This window comes from Symsagittifera roscoffensis, chromosome 4 (assembly GCF_963678635.1).
Source record: "Symsagittifera roscoffensis chromosome 4, txSymRosc1.1, whole genome shotgun sequence".
Lineage (NCBI taxonomy): Eukaryota > Metazoa > Xenacoelomorpha > Acoela > Convolutidae > Symsagittifera > Symsagittifera roscoffensis.
This window is the reverse complement of record NC_087065.1, coordinates 47,405,867-47,427,308: the sequence shown is the minus strand read 5'-3', so window position 1 is coordinate 47,427,308 and position 21,442 is coordinate 47,405,867. Positions and strand designations below refer to the sequence as shown.

The 21,442-nt window shown below is 34.0% G+C and overlaps 1 protein-coding gene across 1 annotated transcript; it reads right to left on the bottom strand.

Moving 5' to 3' along the window:
• Window positions 1-10,064: 10,064 nt before the first annotated feature.
• LOC134844617 (ubiquitin-associated domain-containing protein 1-like) lies at window positions 10,065-21,356 on the bottom strand. Its single transcript, XM_063861381.1, has 10 exons — window positions 20,818-21,356; window positions 20,497-20,549; window positions 20,310-20,423; window positions 19,736-19,838; window positions 19,023-19,257; window positions 18,346-18,664; window positions 17,932-18,018; window positions 17,498-17,639; window positions 10,984-11,189; window positions 10,065-10,720 (listed from the first exon to the last, which is right to left on the bottom strand). Exons 1-10 carry the CDS (start codon window positions 21,218-21,220, stop codon window positions 10,616-10,618), a joined length of 1,767 nt encoding a protein of 588 aa, XP_063717451.1. The 5' UTR covers window positions 21,221-21,356; the 3' UTR covers window positions 10,065-10,615.
• Between the last annotated feature and the right edge of the window lie 86 nt (window positions 21,357-21,442).

The following is a 21,442-nucleotide window of genomic DNA, read 5'->3' as shown; positions in this document are numbered from 1 at the left end:
AATGAAAAATGCATACAGCAAGAAAAAATCTATTATGTGGCAAATAAGCCGGCCAAACATAAGCAGACTAATCACAAGCCGACATTTTTTTGAAACGGAGTTTTTCCGTTCCACAAAAAAACAGGTACTGGTCAGTATTGAAACCAGCAAATTTACCGCCCCAAGCGAATTGGTTTCCTTCAGTCTAAGTGTGCCGGAGACGCTTACAAGCTTGAATTCAAAATGAACCAAGAATTCAAGTGATTGGAGTGACTATGTTAAAAAGTTGCCAACTCGCCAAAAAAGTCTAGAAAACCGTTTTGTCAATGCTTGCTAATTGCAGGCATATTCATTCCGATTAGCGCCGGTTCCCATCATTTAGAAATTCTGGTCCCGGACTATTTTTTTCTAAGACTCTTATCTCTTTGCATCATGTCGTTAACGTGAAAGAATTTAAGATTCCCTAATGACAAAATTCCGACTGCTTGCAAATTGCTAATAAATTTTCCGAATCAACATAACAAAACGACCCCTTTCAGACCGGTTTCGACCGCTATTTTTTAAAGTCTTGCTAAAGAACAGAACTTTTTTTTGTTGATAAGGCCAAGTTTTACAACATTATGAAAAATAAGGGGGGACATTTATTCTGTTGTGGGACCAGTGCTGCCTCATCGATAAGATTTTTTTTTGACGTCAAAATACAGTTTTAACATCTGACGTAAAAGTACAGTTTTAAAAATTACACGAACAATATGAACGCAGGCTTGATAACAGAATACTTTTTTAATTGGCCGAAAGCTATATGAAGAAAAAAGAGCAATCGAATTTCTCTAAAAAAATTAAAGAACTTCAAAATTACTCATATAATTCAACATACTATCTACTGCGAATAAGTTTTGAAAAAATCAGGCCCAAACTCAGTGCATTTTATAAAAGCATTGAAACCCTGCTTCAGGTTTGGAGACTAAAATTGTAAGTAAACTATTTTGCTGTTTTAAGATTATTTCAGCACTGAAAGTATTGAAAATCGTCTTGAAAACCAAATGTAACTGACAAATCGAAAAAATATATATTTTCAGTTATCTTTTAATCAAGTATCGCCGCAAAAAGGTGTCGAAAAATTATGCACTGCGTACCCAGCCGTCGCATACTCTTGATTGCGTATACAACCAATTCTAGGTGGCCAGGCCAGATGATAAAGACCAACAGGAAAATCTAAAATGGAATGTCTCAATCAATGACTACAGCGAGGACTCATACCCACCCTACTGCATAGGAATAGCCTACTTTTTCTCAGCGTCTTTCTTACCGGAAATCACGACCAAATGTCCCTTCCATTGCATCGGGCTTCTGAACTCCAGCAATAATTTCAGTTTGTCGAACTGTTTTTGGAAATGGGAGGATGCCTTTCTGGGCTCATGCTTGAACACTTTTGACAAACCGCCGTTTGCGCTTTATGGGCTGCTTAATGGGATGAGCTTGGACGGCGCTACAACAAGGATGGCTATGTTGAAGTTACGCCAAAGATTTACAGCAGTTCACTCGGTCAAAGGAAAAACTTTCATCATGTTGCATAATATTCACAAACGGAAGGAAACAAGTAGTAACGAATGGCATAGAATATTCAACCAATTGGTTTAATCAGAAATCCAGTTCAATTGAATCAATTGATTAATTCATTACATCAATAATCCAGCTCAGTCGCTATGGAAGAATAAGCTCTTAATTACGTTTACCCTTGAATCATTCAAGCAAAAACTAATCATAAACTTTTAAAAACTAGGCCTTATCCGTTTCTATATACAGTGCTGATTTAAATTATCCGGACAAAATGAACAAAACTTAAGCTTTGAAAGACGTTTTTCTCAAATTGCGTTAAGGTTAGACAAAAAATGAAGAGAAGAAAAGTTGCTTAGAATTTCATCAGAATTAATATGGTGCAATTATTTCTCCGAAATTCGCAACCAAAATATTACCCAAAAGTTGGGTCATTTCGGCTTTTTTCAATTAATCAAGAATTACGCTGAAACTACTTTGTTAATTGATGACAAAAATATATCACAAGAAGCCACTTACACAGCCTAACAAAGTTGTAGATAAGTTGAATCTCCAAAAACCTGGATAAGAAAAATTTCTTAGCGTGATAGTCAAGAAACGTAATTTTTACGATACAAAACCAAAAATCTTTGCTTAAAAACAAATTTTAAACAATTTACTCAAAGTTTTGCAGATTTCACCCTTCTAGAACTTTGTTGGGCTGTGTAAGAGGCTTCTTGTGATATATATTTTTCATCACATAAGAAAGTAGTTTCAGCGTAATTCTTGATTAATTGAAAAAAGCCAAAATGACCCATTTTTGGGGTAAAATTTTGGTTGAGAATTTTGCAGAACGAATTGCACCATTTTAATTCTGGTGAATTTCTAAGCAACTTTTGTTCTCTCCACTTTTTGTCCAATCTTAACCCAATATGAGAAAAAGTATTTGAAAATTCAAGTTTGGTTCGTTTTGTCCGGATAATTTAAATCAACATTGTGTTATCCTATCCGCACATGTATACGTTGATATGCAATATGTGGTCAAATGGTTTGGGTTGGAAACGAATAAAACTTAGTTTTTGAAACGAAAACCACGGAGGTGTTAATAAAAGTTGTTAAGCCATTAATGGGAGGCGGAGCATTAAGTAGAATGGTCCAAGTGCAGAATGGGTCCAAAAGCAGAAAAACAGAAAAAAATTTTTTGTTTGTTTATACGGGCTAATTGATAACACAATTATTAGAATCGTAAAAAAACCAAGAAAACGAATAAACTATGCATGAAATGAATAATTTCAATAAGTTTATAGATTGAATTTTTTCAAATCGTGATTAAATTACTCAATTTATGCATAAAATATTCGTTTCTTTGGTAATATTTACAAATCTTATACTTAATTTACCGATTGGCTTGTAAAAATTATTATTTTTGTTTTTTTTTGCCCTTGGATCCATTCTGCTCTTAGACCATTCTGCTTATTGACTGACCACCCCATTAATGGGTCAAAGTGGTGTTGAGTTGTCGGAAACTGTCAATTTTTATCTCACCTGATAAATAAAAATTATTGTCACCTGATATACAGTGCTGGTTTAAATTATTCAGACAAAAAGAATAAAACCTGAGTTTGAAACGCGTTTGAGTAAAATTGGGTTGATTTTACTCAAAAAAAAATGAAGACAAAGTTGGTTGAGATTTTCAGCAGAAATATTGAGGTGTTAGCGAAGTTTGGGTCCAAAATCTAACCTCAAAAACGTCTAGTTTCGGCGTTTTTAATCAACTAAAAATTACGCCTAATTTATTGGTTCAATTGCGGCCAAAAAATGTCAAACTTAATACACCAAGTACCAGTTTGCGCCAATTTTAGGATTACCACCAATTTGTGCCGTTCTCAATTTTGATTGAGGTATATAAGAGGCTCACTTTGATAGAATTTTTTCAGTAATTAACGCTGTAGTTTCAGCAAAACTTTTGATTGACTAAAAAGCCAAGAATATTCCACTTTTGAAAAACGAATTGCAGCATATAAATTCTGCTAACTTTCTAAGCTAACTTTCTAAGTTTTATCTTCATGATTTTTGGCTAAAATCAACCCAATTTGAAAACAGCGGTTTTTAAACTTAAAGTTTTATTCTCTATGTCCAGATAATTTAAATGAGTATTTCTTTATATTGAAGCCCATTATGTCGTGATTTAGTGGAAAAATTTGAAGCTGATTCCTAAATTATAATAAATCGTGCTTTAGTGCAATAATTTGATGTTTCTTAAAATAGTTCCTAAAATATGATTAATGGAAATTCAGTTTAATAAAATGCACCACAAGTTCGTTAAACGAGACTTCTCGTTATGTAGAGCCAAAGTTGCATTTCGCATAGGAAAGCGAAAATGACAAAAAAAGTCGGAAAAACTTCTTACCGAGGAAAATAATATCATTTGCAATCAGGTTTGAGAACAAATTGATTTGGAATATAACACTACGCTTTCTAGCTTGCTTTTGCAAAACAACTATTAATTCCAACATGGTAATCTCCTGATTTTGTTTTCAGTACTTTTCAGTTCATTTTTTGACATTTCTTTGTTTGATTTTAAAAATTGCATTTTATTAATGCAAAATAAGTTGTTGAAGGAGTTCTATTTCCGTATGTTTTTCTCTGAAAATTATCGGAAATTAATTTTCTTTTGTTTCAATATTGTTCCGCGCATTGAAGTTAGTACAGAACTTTGTAATCGGGTGCATGTTTTTTTTCTTTCTTTTTTGTTTTTCTGTTCTTTTTCACACAAAATCAAATTTCTCAAACAATCATCACAATGGGACGAGCGATATATCATATTAGAACATTTCAGTCGTGATTCAAATTAAATTTAAAAATTTCGGAAAATTTTTTCGTTGTTGAGAAAAAAACGGTTTGAAACTTTCGATATTTGGTCTGGAAACTCGAGCGAATAAGGTGAGCGAGCAGGCTAATTTTGTTGTTCATCCCATAGCATTTACCACGAAAACGTTTATTTAATGGGTAGATTGATACGTCAAATTAAAGCCTTTTCAGTCAGTCGTGATTCGAATAACTCTTTAAATTTTTCAAAAAATTATCCCAGGTTTGAGAAAACCCAATTTGAGGTTTTTGAGTCTATGTCTTTTTTCGAGCAAACAGAGCGAGCGAGCAGGCTTATAACAGAAGGATACGCCATAAGACTTTATAGTAATTTCAGAGAATAAAGTTTTTCGAAAAACTTTAAGGCTCCTTTGGGAATAAAAATTTCAAACTTTCGAAAAATTTTCTGCAAAAACAACTGAACAAAAAAGAACTGTTTTTCGATTTTTTCTATGATTGTTTCTTATCAATTTTTGACTAGAACCATTGCACGATTTGCTTTTTTTGGTGACTGTCGACTATGCCAAAAATCCAATTTTTTTGTCAGATTTTTTTTATCACGCGACTCGAACAAAAACACTAAATTTAAAAATTTCAAAAAATCTTATAAGCATTTTTGTAAGATTATAATCGGAATATTCTGAGCTACTTGTATAGCAACTGGCTATGCGTGTTTTTTTGATTTTCTTTTCGTTGAAATTAAATTCAAACTGTTAAAATTCAATTGTTTTTTGTTGAATTTTAATTCTAGGATTGTGGAAACTCAAGACAAAAAAGTTAAAATTCAAAATGAGGTTATTGCGAATCAAAAAGGAACTTACCCTGCAACTTTTATTCGTTTAAATTCAATATTCGAAACAAAGTCCATTTAAATATGGTAGCAATGAATGAAATATGCGTTGCTCAACGAGTTAAACATAGTGTTATCAGAAATTTTGCCTAATCAATTATACCTAATATTAGCTGAAAGGAACTACATCAAAAACAAATTATTTCTTTAGGCCAAATTTCTTTTTCCAAAAGCGTCTCGCAACGAAAAATGAAAATTTTTTAAAATTTTTTTTAAATATCTAGAAGTCGAAACGCAGCAGGGGAAATTGTAATTTAATTCGTATTTTGTCGAAAATCCATTTAAAAGGTATTTTCAAAATCGCACAGGCTCAACGGCCTTGCGAGCAAATTTTCAGCGACAGATTACCATGTTGTTTCGGAACAAGACATATTTAAGCATCAAAAACATAGCTTGTGACAATAAAATTCGGGATAACCTTTGTCTTATATCAAGGAATTGGTACCAAATTTGATGTCACAAGGGCTCGCTGTTTGAGTTAAACAGAGATATACAGATTAAATCAATATTATACAATTGAAGAAGAAACCTTATTTTTCGAAAAGTATTTGAAAATCCAGAACATCTTGTCGAAGCAACAAAAAAAACTCTTTACTAAATGATTGTGTTATTATTGAATAGTAGTAGGAACAAACTAAACATTGGAATAACCAATCAAAACAAACCGGATACTCTATTCTGGTTTAAAAAATATTTGAACAAAATTTTGCAACGCAACGAGATGAACCAAAAACATTAGTTCAAATATCGTCAAAAAGAATTCTAACCAGAGGCGAATTTTTTTTTGCAAAAAAAACATAAAACGGCAAAAAAACTTTAAAATATATATATTTAGAAAGGTTGAATAAGGAAAAATAACGCAAGATCTTACTACCTGGACACTAAGAGACTCACATCCTCTTACCTGCGCTATGATTCCTTGTCAATATGCAAATATTAGCCAAAATAAGCAGTTACATAAGGTGCTACTTAATATCAACGGTAAATTTTGGTAAAAAACTAGAATCGATCCGCCTCCTACGTCGATATAAAGAGTCTAACGTCCTCGCATCTACGCCATGGATAGTTAAAAAAACCCAAACACTAGCCACTAAAAAAGCAAATACAACAAGTGCTATTTAAATGCTGATGCTCAGTGCAAAAAAGCCGCCATATGACAACTTTCATTTGCAAGTTGGGTCGGAAAAAAAATTGTTATTCAACACTACGCTACCAAGTTATGAAAAAATTTGTTTTAGCACTTCCTCACCTTTATCTTCATTCGTAGATGCGTGAAAAACGTATCTAAAAAATTTAAAAATTAACATCTCAGGCAAAAATTTTTACATAGAATGAAAACGGAGCTTCATTATACTTAAACAATTACAGGGACACAATTAAAACATGGCATTAAAAATCATTTTTTGAATTCATAAGCTGAAAAGATTGCTTGAAAAAAACCAAAAGAAGATATCTACAAAAAATTTACATTTTTACCTGGGCTGAGGCTCATTATAAGTGGGACATAAGGCAAAAAACTTGGGTCGACCCTCGTCAAGCCAAAAACAAAACTCGAATCATAAAAAATTTGAAGCTACAAAAACGTTTGAACCAAATCGTTTGCAATTTATTTTTCCTAGAACATGCAAACATATTCTTGAGAAATTGCTCTTAAATTACGCAACCTAATTTGAATAAACCAATATAACATGAACCAAAACTATTTATTGAAGAAAAAAATTCAATTCAGATCTGGTAAAACTACAGATTATGTAAAAAAAATTAGTTTTTGTTCTAGGGTCATATCTAAAGCTGGAAGTAATTGTTTTATTTGTTTCAAGTTTTGATGTTTGAAGCAGGGCGAAATGTGTCAAATCAAACAGTCCAAGTTTGAGCCTCACCGAAAACCTTAATTGTTTCTCAACTTAAAAGGTAATACAGAAATTTTTTGAGATATTTTAAATTATCCAGAAACAAACGTTTTTCTAACAAACTTGGAGGCGCAGGCACTTAGGCAGGCTTCTCATAACATCATGCCTCAATTAAGCCATTGAAATCAGATTCGGCTCGATTGTTTTCAAAAGAAAAAATTCAAAAAACGGACCAGAAATCAAAACATTAACTTCTCTGAGGGCTTGGCTATTTGTTTTTTTTTCCTGAGCATAACAGTTTTTGGGTCAAAATTGGGCGTAGTCGCACATGCAAAAAAAAATTCTATTCATGAGTTCGAAGTTCCCAATCCGTTCATCGAAATGAACCCAAATTCTCAGGTTTGGAAAAGTAGTTTTCGAGAAAATTCAAAAAGTTTCATTAAAGGTCAAAAAATTATTTATTTGTTTATTTTTTCCGAAGGACATAACTTTTTAGGGAGACTTTTTGGCCACCAATTTTTTTTGATTGAACACAAAATCTCAAAAATGTGAGAGTAGTTCTTGGAAAAAATTCAAAAATGGCAAAATCAAATATTTATAAAAGACAAAATCAAAAAATAGAATTTTCCGATGAGCAAAAGTTTTTTTGTTAAAATTTTTTTAGATAAAACTGTTCATGAAAAGAAATTAATCACATTTCATTCTTTATATAGAAACCAAATTCCTAGATTAGGGATAGTAGTTTTCGAAAAAATATATATAAAAATTTGCAAAATACAAAATCAAAAAATTGAATTTTCCAATGAGCAAATTTTTTTTTTGAATTTTTTTAAGCAAAACTATTCGTGAAGAGAAAATTATCACATCTCATTCTTTTGATGGAACCCAATTTTTCATATTAGGGAGGGTAGCGTTTGGCGACAGGACAAAAGTTTCCAAAATGGTCAAAAATCAAAAAATTAAGTTTTCCGAAAGCCATAATTTATTGTGGGAAAAAACCACTTATGTAGGAGAGCTTCTGATGGTTCGATTGAATTCAAAGCACCAGAATTAGGAATGTAATTTTTTGCAAAAATCATAAAATTTAGAAAGTGGTTAAAAAACACAAATATGACTTTTCCGATGACGAGTACTTTTTTGGATAAAAAAAATGAGCTAAGCCGCTACAACAGGGAAATTTCCCGCATCTCTTACTCTTGATTGAACCCAAAATCTCAGCTTTAGGAAGTTTTATTTCGTGAAAAATCCAGAAGTTTAAAAAAAACAGTCAAGAGAATCGAAAATTAGACTTTTCGGAGAGGCATAACATCTTTGAGGGAAAAATTTGGTCACAGTTGGTAAAGGACGGCGTTTCAGTCAATCAATTGAAATGCCTTTAAAACAATTTTTAGATTGAAACAAAACTCTCCGATTTGTGTGCGTAGTGTTTGATAAAAGTCAAACAGTTTGAAACAACCATCAAAAAATTTAGTTCTGAAATATCGGAGGGTCATTAATTTTTGTGGAACAAAAACAAACAAGCAACCCTTTTAGCAGATCCACAATCTGTTCTATGTTGAACCCAAATCGTAGATTTGCGAGAATAGTGTTTGATTTAAAAAAAATCCAAAAAATTGGGTCAAAAATTGGGAAAAGCCTAATTCCCAATTATAAGTCACTTGCTTTCTCATCAATTGAAAACAATCTAGTTATGGGCTTTAAAAAACATATCTGGTAAAAATATCTGGTAAAAAAAACCTGTCATTTGTTTCACCTTATCCTGAATTGTCATTAAAATAAGTTGCTAGGTTAATTGAAATTTAAATCAAGAAAGATTTTAAATTCAAAATGATTTTGTTGAAATCTCTAATCAGAAAAGTTCGGTTTTTCCAATAGTATCTTCGCGCCATTTGCAGTTTCGACTTCAGAGAACTTACTTTAAAAAAGTGAAACTGAAAACTTTTGAAAACTGAAAAAAAATTGACATGATCTAAATATCCAATCCTCACGGTTAATTTTGTTGAATTATTTAATGAGCAAAAATGCAGTATTTGAAATTTGAGTCATTCTTTGTTTCGCGCCATTTTCATTTTTTGTGGACAGTTTAAATTTAGCTTCCATTAAGCAAATTGTTGAAATCAACTCAAAACTGAAGCTAGCCAAACAAAAAAATTTTAGTCTGAACAAAATTAATTAAAACTTAGAAAAAGGAAAAAAGTCAACAGTTCCAAAGTAAGCAACTCTACTTCATTCAATGACACTAAAGATTTGAAAATATTTTTTGGATAAAACAAAACCAAATAGCGTAAGCTTGGTCCTAAATTCTTCCTTTTGCATTGAAGTCTAGAAGATATATCCAATTTTAGATCTAAAGCAGATCAATATTCTAATCAATTAGCTAAATTGTCATGGAAAACCAATTTTAGCTCAACTTAAAAAACTGAAAACGAAGTTCGAAAAAAACTGCAGTTACATTAGTGAAATAGAAAAACGAATATCGAGTAGACCGGCGGAAAACGAGAAAAACACGAATAAACTTACGGGGGTTTGAAAATGGCTAATTGGGTCAACTTGGGATAATTAACGCGCAAAATATTGCGTTCGTATAACACGCTTAAGCGACGGATTAATGAGTTTCAAATTGAATTGAAGCCAGCAATTTAGTCCTTTTAAAATAATAAGAGACGCTAAACACACCCTTCGTATCTTACATAGCATGATGGGGATAAGAAAAAATTCTTTTTTTTATTATTTCGTCAATTATGCAGTGGAACATTCAGGGCCTCGCTCTGATATATGAGCAATCTTGTGAATTCCATGCGCGACTCAAACTTTAATACATGAAATTTGGTATTGACAGCCTATGGAATTCACATTTTGTCAATATTTTAATTACCTAAATTTCCGAGACCAGTTAAAAGGCAGTCGGAACATTCAAAGCGTTGCCCTACAAGCAGTCCTATTTTATTAATTGAGACAGTTTTCTTTGTATGTTAAAAAGATTTCGAGTTTTGTGAAAATCATTTCTCAAAAGATTCAAATCTAAACGAAGAAATAATATGAGAAGCAGATCATTTACAGACAGCATTCAGTCTTACAGTTGGAAATGAAATATGTTTGAGACGTGGTAGTGGCTTTTGGTAGTGTAGTAGTGAGCAAAGAAGCCGATCTAGAAATAGCACCGAACCTTTTCGTATAACAAACAAAAATAAACATACAACAAAAACTGTTCAGTTCTATTCTTCGGTCATGGTCTGTTATGTTAAGGTACGTCAACTTCCAAATGAACAGAAGATAACTTTCAGTCTAAATCGCACAAAATTTGCATTTATGATTTAAATATTACCCCAAGTGATTTCTAACCAGGTTATTATTTATACTAAAACTAAATTACATTCACCACATCAGTAATCATTACAACTGATTGGACCTCGCCTCATATGAAGACTTTGAATCTGATATTACTAGTAGGTCTAAACTTGAGTTGCAATAGCAGATTCCTTGATTTAAAAGAGTCCTGAGATGAGAGGACATATAATATAGTTTTGTTTGCTCAAATGAGAGTGGAAAGGGAATCATCTTCGTCTGCGGATGACACTGGATCCATCAGTCCCTCTTCTCCGGTCGAATCCATCGAGGCCCCGGCCGAAGTTGACACCTAAATACATCTAACAGTCAGAATTTCACTAAGATGATAATCTGTTCATTTGTTAAATTTCACACTTCCATTACTTTCGAACTCTAAAAGAGCACAAAAAGTATTAAAAATAAAACCAGGGTACGCTGGGTAAAATCATGAAAATTAATACTGCCATTGTCTTGACAAACGAATACTTTCGAGTGACTAAATAAGAGCATTTTCTCATTCTAAAGCCCACAAAATCCACCCACTCCTATTTTTATCACGTGGCCTAAACTGACCTGTGAGCTGGTGGGACTGATGTTCTGTTGTTGTTGTTGCTGACTGCTGCTTGAGGTGGTTTGGTGCTGCTGGTTATGTTGCAGCTGGGCGTCCGAGTGTCTCTCGGTGGAGTAGATGGAGGATATCTGCACCAGGAGAGGCCCAGCGTCCGGGTCATTCAGGTAGTGACTCATAGAGTTAGGGTGTCCCAGAATATCTTCCAGGGCTGAAAATATTTATTTAGAATTGATCTATAACTTGCAGGTATTAAGTATTCACTAGACATTTACCATATTTTTTCTATTCAATTGTCATCATTATTTAAGATAAAGCCAATTTAACTACGGTAGGAATGACTAACTCCATGCGTTGCTTAGCGATTTCTGTGAAACTTAAGCATGAACTTCCCTTTATCAATTATAAATAAGGTTTAGCTGAAGCTAATTACATCAAATAATCTCACAATAAAGGGTTTATTTTTTACCGACCACTGAAACAATCAGCTTAAATTTTCTCATTCAGTTTTGTTGCATTTATTCATTTTTTTGAAGAGACTTGTAGTCGATTATGATTAGTTTACACAGAGGCGAAGCGGAGCTTCGCATCAGTTGCGATAAAACACTAACCTAAAATAAAAACATAAAAAGCCGAAAATGAAAATTTTGAAAAAAAACTAGGTCAAATAAACTTTCATATGTCTCGATAGAATTTCATTCCAGAAAAACATGAGCCAGGAACTTGAATTTTAAATCAGTAACAACGGAACAAAATTAAGAAAGAAAAACAGCCGACAATATTTGAGCAGACACAAATTGAGCCGAAAAAGATATGGTTTTATATAAAAAAAGATGTTTAAAGTCCCACCTTAAACAACAATTGCACTAGCAACTACCATGAAATTTGTTTACAGCACAAGAAAAATCAGTGCTGTGGCAACTAAGCCAACAATTTTTGAGCTCAAACAACTTGAACAGAAAAAAAAAGATTTTAAAAATCTTTCAAGTTCCCCTTGAAACTAGAATGAACAGCACTTGCACTTGCAACTACAATGAAAGTTGCTTACCGCAAAAAAAATCAGTGATTGGGCAACTAAGCCGACCATCTTTGAGCAGACACCAACTGAACCGAAAAAAAAAAGATTTTATGAAAAGTCCGGCCACGACTCGAACCCCAGACCTTAGGGTACAAAGGCAACTGCTTTACCTCGAGGGAAGCAACCTGGAACATGTTAAGAGAGGGTAAGAAGAGAAGTGATGAGAAGATAAGAAGAGAAGTGAAAAGAAGTGATTCAACTGATTTTGTTAACCTAGCTGTTAACCCGAAAAAAAAGTCTTTATTCTAGCTTGATAACGCTTGCTTCTCGAAAGCGAAGTAGTAGGCTTCGCTTTTCCTCTCGCCACATCACGCACAAAAACGGCAAAATTTTACAAAGACAGCCAACAGATAGTTCGAAAAGAGTCAATGAACGCAAGTAAATAGAAAAAACTTTTACTTGTTTTTTTACTTCAAATTCCGAAGAAAAAATAGATAGCCTTAAAGCTCTTCGAATTTCTAGAGCAATTTATGACCGGCACTTTTTCGATCAAATTAACCCAATTTTAGAAAACGGGATTAATAGATTAAATTTTTATTTTGCTGGTAAATCTGATAATTAAATTCCATTTTCGAAATTAGACGTCGATCGCGTTTTTCGATAGTGGAATTTGCCTTCCCTTTAACCAAAGAAATGAACTGAACTTAAAACCACGTCAAACCGCGAAAAAGAAAAATTGAGTCTGAATAAATTTTAAGACTTCTAAAAACACTACCTATATAAAAACCTGAACTACGTTCATCGACTGTAAAAAAAAACTTTCTTTTTTGTTAAAACGGTCGGAACTTTCTGTAAGAGCAACATACACTGCTACACTGCAATCGGTTACTCTTGCTTTCAATTTGTTTCGCTTGTACCGAAGATATCAAAACTTCGATAATAAAATCTGGTTATGTGAAAAAAAACTATCGTACCAATTTTGACCTCAAGTTTCTTTTATTATCTCGAACACGAAAAGCAGCGGGTTATTCGTAGATAAGCTAATAAATTTAAATCATAAAGGCATTAAAAATAATAACTTCAAGGTCTGAAAAGCCCAACTGCCTGTAGGGAAATGCTTTGTGCGGCAGGGTACCATGTTGGGTCGGAAAAGACATTTGACGAATAATAACATAGTGACAATAATACTGGGGATTTCTTTAGTCTTATATCAAGGTATTGGTACAAGCTTTGATGTCAACATTTGGCGGCAGTTTGAATTTAACTGAGATATACAGATCGATATCAAAGAATATCTCAAACTCATAACATACATTATTTTTAAAGGTACTTGCAAATGGAAACAACTTGACAAAACATTAAACACCTCTTTTTTGATGACCATGTAATTTATCTTTACGTAATGATAAGAACAAAATAAACATTGGAATAACCAATCAAAACAACCCGGACACTCCTTCCTGGAAAAATACGTGAAACAAAAGTTTACGTTGCGATGAACCGAAAGCGTTAGCCCAACAATCCTAAGAATTCTACACAGAGACGAAGGTGCACTTTGCAATTAAAAACAAAAAAAAACGCCAAGATGAAGCTTTAAAAAGCCCGAAAAAAAACATAGCCAATCGAACATTGGAAAAGAGTATTGAACGCAAGTAAACAAAAAAAACGCTTTGTTGAAAAAATCGCAACTTTCGAATTTCAAAGAAAAAAATAGATGCCCTTTAAACTCCACTTTCTAAACTAGAAATTCCTCACGAATTTTTGCGCCATTTGCACGTTTGTATTTGGAGAGCGCTATTTACGTCAATTTCAGCAGATGAATTTCAATCGAACTCAAAAAGTTCATGTATATCTAAGTGCATCAATATTATACGGCTTTTTCCTGAAAAAAAAATCAGCAAGAGCTATATAAGAGTCTTCACTACGTTCATTACTCTTAATCAAAATTAAAATACGGAAAAGGAATCCAGCTAAGCTTTGAAAAAACATGTCAAGACAATAGAATATGAAGAAAACTTTCCAAGCGGCAAACAATCCCAAAGTACCTGAGCTGAAAACGTTTCAGCCGAAAAAATTCAAACAGACAAACTAAAAAAATGTTTCCCTCCCCTCCACCTCAAAACACCAACACATGTTCGTGTTCACAAACACATTCGAAAATGTTCTTCGATCATCAAACAATGCAATATAAGGCCAATAAAAACAGGCCGAAATAATTTGAACAGAATTAAGTTTATAAGCAAAAAAAAAAGAAAATATATAAAGTCAAGGTTAGTAAAAACCCAAACAGCAGAAGTAAACCAAAACACTAAAAGCAACTATAATAGTAATTGCGTACAGCAAAAAAAAACAATTCTACGATGTGGCAACTAAGCCGACAAAACATAAGCAGACAAATAGAAAGCTGAAAGTTTTTTTTAACGGAATATTTCAATTGAAAAAAAAAAACAGGTCCTGTCAGATTCCAACTCAGTACCTCTGCCGTCCCAGGCGTATTTATTACCTCCGGACCAAGAAAACCGGAGATAAAATCTTGAATTCATTATGACTGAATCTAAATTAATCATTTCTAATTTTGACCATTTTGAACAAAGTTATTTACGGGGAAAAAGTGTAGTACCCGGTTGCAATACACTTTCTATCGCCAGTGTAATAAAAAGCTAAAAAGTTTCGGAAAATTGGAGTTTTTTAGTGATCGGCCCTAAACAATTGTGCTGCCGACGCTTATAGAAAGCGGCTAAAGGGGCTAAAAATGCAGAAAATTATAAATTTAGCATGTAAAAAATTAGACTTCAATTCAAAATATCCGCGAAATATACTGAGCTCCAAATTTCCTGAAAAAGGGGTTTTATTATTGTACTGTTGTAAGAAACAGAAGCTTTATTCGGTCATTTGATGACAAAAAAAAATGTATCAACTGTGTTAAATTTTTTACCATAATTCGAAAAAAAAATAGGTCGATAATTAATTTTCAAGGCTCCTGGGAATTCCGAATATGAAGTTTGAAACTAAAAGACATTAACGCTATTTCCATCATTTGCACCTTAGTTATAAGATAGTGTTTTGAGTCTTTCATTTTGCAACGATCCTGGGTTGAAAATTAGCAAATTTTTTTATGATCAATTTAAAAACAGTTCCAATTCCTTTTCTGTCGTTTTTGCTACCGTATAAGGGTTCACTTCAGGTTAATGTTGTGACGCGAATTACAAGTTAAATTATGATCAGCTATTATCAAATCTTTTTCATAAAATTATGAAAAAGATTTGATAGCAGCTGATCATAATTTAACTTGTCATTCGCGTCACAAAATCAATCGGAACTGTTTTAAAATTGATCATAAAAAAACAATGTGCAAATTTTCAACCCAGGATCATTGGAGAAATGAACAATACCAAGCCGAAAAAAAACTACTTTTTTAATCATTTTATTATTTGCGAGCTTCAAAGAATAACATAACTCACGTTTCGGCTCGTTAAAATCTCACGTTAACGCTCGATAAAATAACTCAAGTAAGCGCTCGTTAAAAAAATCAACTATAAAGATATATAAATCTTTGAAGAAACATCTAGCTACAACGGCTCTAGTAAATAGGACACAAAATGCTTATATGACAAAGCAAAAATGAACTTAATGCTCTTTGAATATCAAGAACATTTCAGGATTGAACTGTTTTTTTTTGATACAATTGAAACAATTTGAGACACAGAGGCAAACACTAACAGAAACACCAAAAAAGGAGCTTTAAAGTGAAATAAAAAAAGTAGAAACAAGCGTCGATTTGGTAAAACTTTTCTACGAATCGGATTCGCACCTCCCTGCAACCGTGAGATTTGGAGTCTCACTCACTGCCCTCTCGACCGCAGACGCTTATCTATCGACAAACACTTCTTACAAATAAAGCAGATAAATAAGCTAACAAAATGTCAATGCAATGCAGCAAAAGTGGAACCAAATACAAATAGACACAATTTTGCATGTAAACAAATGGAATAACATGGCCAATTGACAGTTGGAAAAGAGTAATGAACACAAGGAAACTTAGAAAAAAGCCGACTTGTTTTTTCAAACATCTTCAACTTTTGGATTTTGAAGAAAAAATAAGATGGCCTTAAAGCTCTTTGAATTTGAAGACAATTTATGATGGACACTTTTTTGTTAAAATAAACCCACTATGAGAAAACTGGATCAATTGGTAAATTTATATTTCGCTGGGAAATCTGATAATTAATTTTCATTTTCAAAATTAGAAGTCGATCACGTTTTTCTTGACATTTAAAATTTTGCTGTTTCGCTGTTAAAACTTTTTCGAAATCGGATAATTAACTTTCATTAAGTTTCGCTGTTAAATTTTTATTTCGCTGGGAAATCTGATAATTAATTTTCATTTTCAAAATTAGAATTCGATCACGTTTTTCTTGACCTTTACAATTTTGCTGTTCGATAGTGGAGTTTGCCTTCCTTTCAACAATAGAAATGCACTGAACTTCGTAAGAAATCACAAATCAAACCGCGAAAAATTAAAATTGAGCGTGAGCAGTTCAAGACATTTTCATGAAAAAAATATTTTAAAAAATCAGCAAGACCTGCATAAGAGTACTCACTACGTTCATTGCTCTTAATAAAAAACTGAAGTCCTTCACACTAACTTTGCAAGTAATAAATTGGAAAGCATAAAGTCAAATTATGTATAAATTTTTATTTCAAAAAAATTGCGAGACATCTTGAGTAGGAAAATTTCTGAAATCAAATTTTTATTTTTGTAGTTGTTTGAAGCAACTTTTTTTTTCGGTTCGTTTGATTAATTTAAATGCATCAACTCTTAACTTATTACTAATCGAATATCAGAGCACATTCTGCCAAAAAGCCCTAACGTTGCCACCAATATATTTGGGACTTAGTTTGGAAAGAAAGAATAGCCGTACTATTACACTTCGCTCGCTAATAAAGCTCGCAAGTATAAAAAGTGGATCAAAAGGTAAATATTTCACTCCGCTAGTAAATCTGCAAATTACAATCTACTTTCAAAACGAAGTCGATCACATTTTTCGCGACCTGTACACTTTTGCTGCTTGATAGCGGAGAAATGAACTGAACTGAATTAACAATGAACTGTATTAACCAAAAAAAAACGATCTGAACTTAAAGAGAAATCACAAGTCAAATCGCAAAAAGTTAAATTTGAGCGTAAACAAAATTTAAAACTTTTTCTGAAAAAAAAAACAAAAAATCACCAAGATCTTAATCTTTTCGTTCATTAACCCTCAGTAACATCAAAAACCTAACATTCATAAAAGTAGCAAACAGACAACTTGAAAAGGCTATAAAAACTCAAGGAAGCAAAAACGAGTGAGTTTTTATTTTTCAACGAACTTCAGGTTGAGTGTTTTCACTTCATTCATTGATAAGAAATTTTATTAAATGGCATCAATAAAATTAACTTTTTACAACCGCTCCATAGTGGTGGTGATGGACAAACAAGAAAAATGCTCTTTTTGTCTCACCTAGAAGTGTCTTGGGGTTGTTGAGGAGTAGCTGTACGAGAGGGTTGGACACTATGGCTTTGTACATGGGACTGGTGGAGTCTATGCCCTGCTCCCACTCCTCCACTGTCGGTCTTCTGGGCCAGTTCAACAGCCACTCACACTACACGACACAAGCAACACATTAACGCCATCATTCAGTACATTTGGGGGTTTCAATTACAAACAATTGACGTCATGAAAAACTTTCAAATATTTTTCAAAAAATAGACAGGCCTTTTCGAGAAGACCACCTTTGCGCACCCCATAATTTAAAAATTGAACGAACAAAATCTAGTTAGCAGAATAAATTTTAGCTTGAAACGAAATTATACGAAAAGACATCAGCTTTCGACAAGACTTTCAAACCTATGAGAATTTTCTCAAGATTGGAATGAGAATGACGTTTGACTCACAGCGAAGTTCTCGTGGTTTCCGTTTATACGCAGCGCATCGTAGCTTTCTTTCTTAGGGAAACCCATGTCCAGCAGACTCTTCAAAGCCTATAACAAATCCAATTCTTTGAAACTAAGACCATTTAATTTATGCAAAAAAGAGGCTTGAAACTCAAGATCATCAGCCTTACGACTTCCGACTGAATTTGACCCCTTTACAGAAAACTTAATTGAAAACATAGCTTTTATTAATAACATAAAAGGAACACACTGACTTCGTAGCTGGCTTTTCAAATTTATTATTTTCATTCCTTCATTCCTAGTTTATTCAAGATACATCAATTATCTGATTCCAGTGACAGACAGGTTTATTTACTAAGGAATAGATTAATAAATTCTTTTAGCTACAGCTAGCTTGATATTGTTTGAACTAACCTTGGCGTCTGGCTGAAATGACAAGTCATGGAACTCCTGTAGAACTCTCAGTCCATCACACGTGACTGTCTCGTCTTGACTGGTCATCGAGTGGTTCCCATCATTCCCACTATTAGCTCCTCCCACATCTACATCTACTTCCATTGGCTGAACACCTTCCTCCCCTGTCGTCTCCAGTGGCGAGAGGTTGGTGGGGGTGGGGTCGTTTGAGGACGGGGGAGGGGGCGAACCAGCCTGAGTGAGGAGAATAGCTGCTGTCGTGTCTTCATCGTCATCTCCATGTGCTAATAGCCATTCTGTGGCCATTGATAATGACATGCTGTAAAAAAAAACTATTATAAACTTCTGAATGGCAAGCCTGCTGCATCTAACTCTACGCTATCATCATCACATTGTCGTATTATTAAAACTACACTTCGGGGTTTCAGGTTTTAATTACATAAACAATAAAATAAACCTTCCAACAGGTGCAAAAACATTTTTTTTTCGATAAACGTTTCCAAATATCTTTTGATACTCGTGCCTACACAAAGCCAAAAAAAACGTCTTTACACACACGTGAGAAAATCTTAATGAAATCAATATAGCATTTTTCAGCTAACAAAAAAATTGCTTCGGATGCTTTCTAATGAATGAATCAAATAATTTAGTCGTTTATGAACACAATTTACACTTACGCATTGACAATTAGTGCCAGTCTTGACAGCTGTGGCTTGAAGCCCATGTCAGTCAACTGTTTCAACATGTCCGGGTCTACATGTGGCTCCGACTGAAGGGCTCCGTCCTGATTGGAGGACGAAGAGGTCTCTGATGCTTCTCCAGTTGACCTTCTACCTGCACTGGATCCTTTGTTTCCAGCACTCGACAGTCGAAATTGGCGCTCGTCACATGCTCGGCTCGCTTTCAGCAGAACTAAATAAGAGGACCAAATTTCAGATCTTATCATCTTTTTGCTGGTCAAAACTGAACAGGATTAAAATAGAGTTCAATGCCTTAAATATTCATCATCAACAAATCTTCCATAAACTGATTCGTATTCCAGCTTCAATATTCTTACTGATCCCTTTCGTTTACACATTTCAGTAGAACTGTTGAGTTGTACTGATGCTTTCATTTTTGCTTTTTAAAATAATAACATTATCATCAGCTTCTCGAGCGCGAATGCCTGTGTTGACCCCAGGCACAAATCCTGGCTTCAAATGACTTGGTCAATTTACTGTACGTTTTCATTGAAACATGTGTCATGAGGCTGTTGGAACTCTGCTGGATACATCGCTTATAGATTTTCTTGTACTTGAACAATTTGCTTGTACTCCTTACGACGCGCACATTTCGAACCTTTTCTACCTATTCTTCATAACAAGTGCAAAGTGACTGTGTTGTGTCTCACCTATAGCCTCTTTGAACATGTCGACTGCCTCTTTGTTGTGGCAGAGAAGTCTGTGGGACACATAGATCAGAGACAAGATTATCTTCCTCATCTCAGTCAGGTACTGAAACAGGAGCCCAATACAGGAGAAACCGGCTACTGTGCGAGTAACTCGCAATGTTCCGTCAAATGTTATGTTATCATTGCCAAAAGATAAACCGAAAAAAAATTTAAATCGGTCGTTGATATTCTAAAGGAAGACTCAACTCAAAAAATTCGCTTGATACCGACATTGTTGAATATTTATTTGGAGCCCAAATCACGAATAAAAAAACTGTAAAAAGATTCCACATTAGATAACGGACCAGGTAGCTAGCTGATTTCCCAAGAAAAATCTAACCTATGGGGTGGTCAGATCGAAAACACATCTCGTCCAAAATCAACAAAAGGGAGAGTATGTCAAAGCGTGTGTTAGAGCTTTATTGAATCTTTACAGTAGAGGCTACAAAGACTTAATTTAGCAAAAAATCACTATAAAAGATAGCTAAGAAATGAGATTCGCCTTCGCATCGTGGTTAAAGTACTTTTCACTTACGTTGTTGAAGTTTGAGTCTTTCTTTGGATTTCTGCTGTCGTTTTTCTTCTCTAAGGGGCCCGTTATTTCATCTATCGTAAGAGTGGAGGGTCTACTACAACCATCCCCTGTTTTCTAAACAACAATTTCAATTAGAATCAGAAGCAAAAAAGTAAGAATTTAATTTGTTTGAAGTCTGATCACAAACCAATGGTGTGAATTGCGTCGGTTTCGTTTTCCGAGGTAGCAACAACAAGGAATCTAAAAAGCACCAATTAAAGATGCAGTTTGTTAGACTTTCACAACGAAATACCGATGAATCAGCGATTCTATTGTTAGTATGTGCTCTATGCCCTATGGTACTTTGGTGGATAAACGTTTTCTCGTTAAAATCGTTTTTACCTTTTTCTATCAATTCAGCTTTAACCAATTTTTTTGAAAACTCATAAAATGGAAATAAATCACAGTAAAATATATGAGTGAAAAAATAGCATTCAAAAGATATTTTTCAGTTGAATATATAGCTGACCTGAATGAATTACACTTTGGTCCGAGAGGGTCTGCGTGTCTGCAAGACACCTGCCCGTTTTGGCGTGAACAAGTTTGAATCGGCTGTCGTCATCGTCGTCGCTCACACCCGGCACCCCACCACACGCTCCCGGAACGCCGCCGCTGCTCTCAAAATCACTCAGCCTCTTTTCCTCGATATACTTCGGAATACATAATTGCTTCACCTTTCGCACTGTAATATCTTTCGATACTCTTATATGTTGCTCGTGGCCGGACGTTAGCATTACGTTCAGCAGCACTTCGTTGTTTTGTGTCGTGTCCGAGAGGTCCTCGGCTGTGTCGTGAGATACGAGACGTGATGAACTACTACTCGTGCCTAGAGAGGAGCTCGGTTGAGCCGACATCATGATATCGTCGGCCATGCTTAACTTTGCGTGGAATAATTTGGTGCGTGGATAAGTTTGATGAGAGTGACAATGAATGTTAGATGAAAATATAACGACGACGACTAGCAAACGACAATGACTAGCTAGCTAATCACACCCACAAACAAATCTAAACCTGAAGAAACAATACCAATAATTCAATAGATTGAAGTGTTTCCTGGTTTTCAATATACGTAAATCCAGACTAATTATTTATGT

Bases quoted from the DNA above. Each gene is read 5' to 3' on its own strand.
- LOC134844617 (XM_063861381.1), bottom strand. From the start codon at position 21,220: ATGGCCGACGATATCATGATGTCGGCTCAACCGAGCTCCTCTCTAGGC. The intron at 19,258-19,735 runs GTGAGACACAAC...CCTCTTATTTAG, and splicing joins CATGTTCAAAGAGGCTATAG to TTCTGCTGAAAGCGAGCCGA. The intron at 17,640-17,931 runs GTGAGTCAAACG...TGTGTCGTGTAG, and splicing joins GAAACCACGAGAACTTCGCT to TGTGAGTGGCTGTTGAACTG.